Source organism: Apteryx rowi, unplaced genomic scaffold (assembly GCF_003343035.1).
Source record: "Apteryx rowi isolate R43461 unplaced genomic scaffold, aptRow1 scaffold_1359, whole genome shotgun sequence".
Lineage (NCBI taxonomy): Eukaryota > Metazoa > Chordata > Aves > Apterygiformes > Apterygidae > Apteryx > Apteryx rowi.
In genome coordinates, this window is record NW_020447596.1 from 10401 (window position 1) to 13291 (window position 2891).

At 73.9% G+C, this 2891-nt stretch overlaps 1 protein-coding gene across 1 annotated transcript in view; it reads left to right on the forward strand.

Annotated features, from left to right (window-relative positions):
• The window catches only part of HSPG2 (heparan sulfate proteoglycan 2), a gene marked incomplete at its 5' end in the record, with an annotated part of 24170 nt that overhangs the window by 10395 nt on the left and 10884 nt on the right, over window positions 1-2891 (forward strand). The window contains 11 exons of the mRNA XM_026057039.1: window positions 99-250; window positions 343-481; window positions 569-720; window positions 796-934; window positions 1037-1188; window positions 1276-1408; window positions 1489-1640; window positions 1749-1887; window positions 1977-2120; window positions 2293-2427; window positions 2506-2880. Coding sequence (XP_025912824.1) covers window positions 99-250; window positions 343-481; window positions 569-720; window positions 796-934; window positions 1037-1188; window positions 1276-1408; window positions 1489-1640; window positions 1749-1887; window positions 1977-2120; window positions 2293-2427; window positions 2506-2880 — 1812 coding nt within the window. The remainder of the gene's footprint in view (window positions 1-98; window positions 251-342; window positions 482-568; window positions 721-795; window positions 935-1036; window positions 1189-1275; window positions 1409-1488; window positions 1641-1748; window positions 1888-1976; window positions 2121-2292; window positions 2428-2505; window positions 2881-2891) is intronic.

Sequence of the window (2891 nt, forward strand, 5' to 3'; positions counted from 1 at the left end):
ACCGTGAGTGGTGCCGGGAGGGTCGGGGACGCCGGGGGCTGGCTCGCTCCGGGTGCCCCGCGTCCTTCCTGGCGTGACCCCGCCGTCTCGGTCCCCAGCCGCCGGCGTCACGCCGCCCGTGCGCATCGAGTCCTCCTCCTCCTCGGTGGCCGAAGGGCAGACCCTGGACCTCAACTGCATCGTGGCGGGCCGGGGCCAGGCCACGGTGACGTGGTACAAGCGCGGCGGCTCCCTGCCAGCCAAGCACCAGGTGCCACGCGGGCGTTTTGGGGCGGCGGGGGCCCTTTGGGGCAGCTAAGGGACACGCGTCCCTGTTCACGCACGTCTTCTGCTGGCCATCAGGTGTCGGGCACCCGGCTGCGCATCCCGCAGGTGTCGCCGGCCGACTCGGGCGAGTACGTGTGCCGCGTCACCGCGGCGGGCGTCACGCAGGAGAGCTCCCTCCTCGTCACCATCCAGAGCGGCGCCGGCTCCTCCTACGGTACCGGGGGGCCGCGGCGGGGGGACGCGGGCGGCGGCGGCAGGGAGGGGGTCGGCGGCGCCCGCTGACGCCCGCCGTCTCCCCCAGCCGTGGGCGTCACGCCGCCCGTGAGGATCGAGACCTCGTCCGCCTCCGTCGCCGAGGGCCAGACGCTGGAGCTCAACTGCATGGTGGCGGGGCAGGGACGTCCCCACGTCGCCTGGTACCGGCGCGGGGCGCCTCTGCCCCCCAACAGCCAGGTACGGAGCCGTGGTGGCAGCGGTGGTGGGGCTTTGGGGACGAGCGCGTGCCCACCCCGCGTCTCGTCCCCGCAGGTCTCCGGCTCCCGCCTGCGCCTCGTCCGCGTGTCGGCGGCCGACTCGGGCGAGTACGTGTGCCGCGTCAGCTCGGGGCCCGCCGCGCAGGAGGCTTCGGTCGTCGTCACCGTGCCCGGCGCCGCCGGCGCCTACTACCGTGAGTGCGGGGCGGAGGGACCGGGCGGCCCCCGGCGCCGGGGGGGGGGGGACACCACCGCCTGCCCTGCCGCTGACCGTCCCTCTCGCGTCCCCCCCCCAGCCCCGGGCGCCCCGCACCCCGTGCGCATCGAGTCCTCGTCCTCCTCCATCGCCGAGGGACAGACGCTGGACCTCAACTGCGTGGTGGCCGGTCCGGGCCAGGCCAYGGTGACGTGGTACAAGCGCGGGGGACCTCTGCCCGCCGGCCACCAGGTGCGCTTGTCCCCGGCGTGCCAACCCCCCGTGGGGAAGGGGGGGGGTCTCACTGGCCAGCGCTCACCCCCCGTCCCTCCGCCGCAGGTGTCGGGCACCCGGCTCCGCATCCCGCAGGTGTCGGCGGCCGACTCGGGCGAGTACGTGTGCCGCGTCACCGCGGCGGGCGTCACGCAGGAGGGCTCCCTCGTGGTCACCATCGACGACGGTGCCGCCTACCGTGAGTGCCGTGCCGGGAGTGGGGGGGGGGACGCGGGGGCGTTTTACCCTTAACTCTGCCCGCTGCCGCCCCCCGCGCAGCCTCCGGCGTGGCGCCGCCCGTGCGCATCGAGTCCTCAGCGTCCTCCGTCACCGAGGGACAGACCCTGGACCTCAACTGCGTGGTGGCCGGCCAGGGCCAGGCCACGGTGACGTGGTACAAGCGCGGCGGCTCCCTGCCGGCCAAGCACCRGGTAGGGCGGGGGGGGGGGGACGCGGCGGGGCAGGGACCGTGGCGCTCGCTGCCACCGGGGGACACGGGCACCGTCGGCCTCACGTCCCCCCCCCCGTGGCTCTCGCAGCTCTCGGGGTCCCGCCTGCGGCTCTCGCAGCTCTCGGTGGCCGACTCGGGCGAGTACGTGTGCCGCGTGGGCTCGGGCAGCGGCGCCCGCGAGGCCGCCGTCGCCGTCACCGTCTCCTCCCGCGACGGCTCCAGCTACCGTGAGTGCAGGCAGGGCTGAGGCTGGGACTGGGGTGGGCACCGGGCACGTGCCACCTCCACTGCTCTTCCTCCCTTCCCTTCCCTGCAGGCCTGCAGAGCCCCATCATCTCCATCGACCCGCACAGCATGGCCGTGGCCCATGGCGAGGACGCCACCTTCAAGTGCCGCATCCACGACGGCGCCCGGCCCATCAACGTCACCTGGCGCATGGGGCCTGGCCAGCACTTCCAAGGTAGGGCCWTCGCYGTGGTGGACATCACCATGGTGGACRTTGCTATGGTGGACATCAGCGTGGTGGGCATCACCRTGGTGGACATTGCTATGGTGGACATCGCTGTGGTGGACATCACCGTGGTGGGCACTGGTGCTGTCCCCATGGCTGACGCTCACCCGTCCTTCTCCAGACAACGTCAAGATCAGTCCTAATGGCTCGGTGATCTCCATCGCYGGCGCCCACGCCGGCAACCAGGGTGCCTACCACTGCGTGGCCTCCAACCGCTTCGGCATCGCCAGCAGCGTGGTCAACCTCCTGGTGCAAGGTGGGTAGCACCCGCAGGAGCCGCGGCGGCCTCCCGGCCCCCAACCCGCGCCCATGCCCTTCCCTCCTCTTCCTCCAGGTGCCCCCACGGTGTCGGTGATGCCRCCGGGTCCCGTGACGGTGAAGGAGGGCAAGTCCATCAGCCTGGAGTGCCTGGGCCGGGGCGAGCCGCGGCCGCTGGTGCGCTGGAGCCGGGCGGGCTCGCGGCAGAAGGTGGAGCACCAGACGCTGCTGCACGTGGAGAGCCAGGCCGTGCTGCAGCTGGCGCCGGCGAAAGCRGAGCACGCCGGCACCTACGTGTGCACGGCGCACAACGCCCTGGGCTCGGCGCAGGCCCAGGTGGCCGTGAGCGTGGAGACGGCGCGGAGGGCTCCCGGCGCCCCCGAGGTGGTCGCGTCGCCCGCCGTCACCGTGGTGGCCGGCGACACCGCCACGCTGAGCTGCTCCGCCACAGGTACGGGCGTC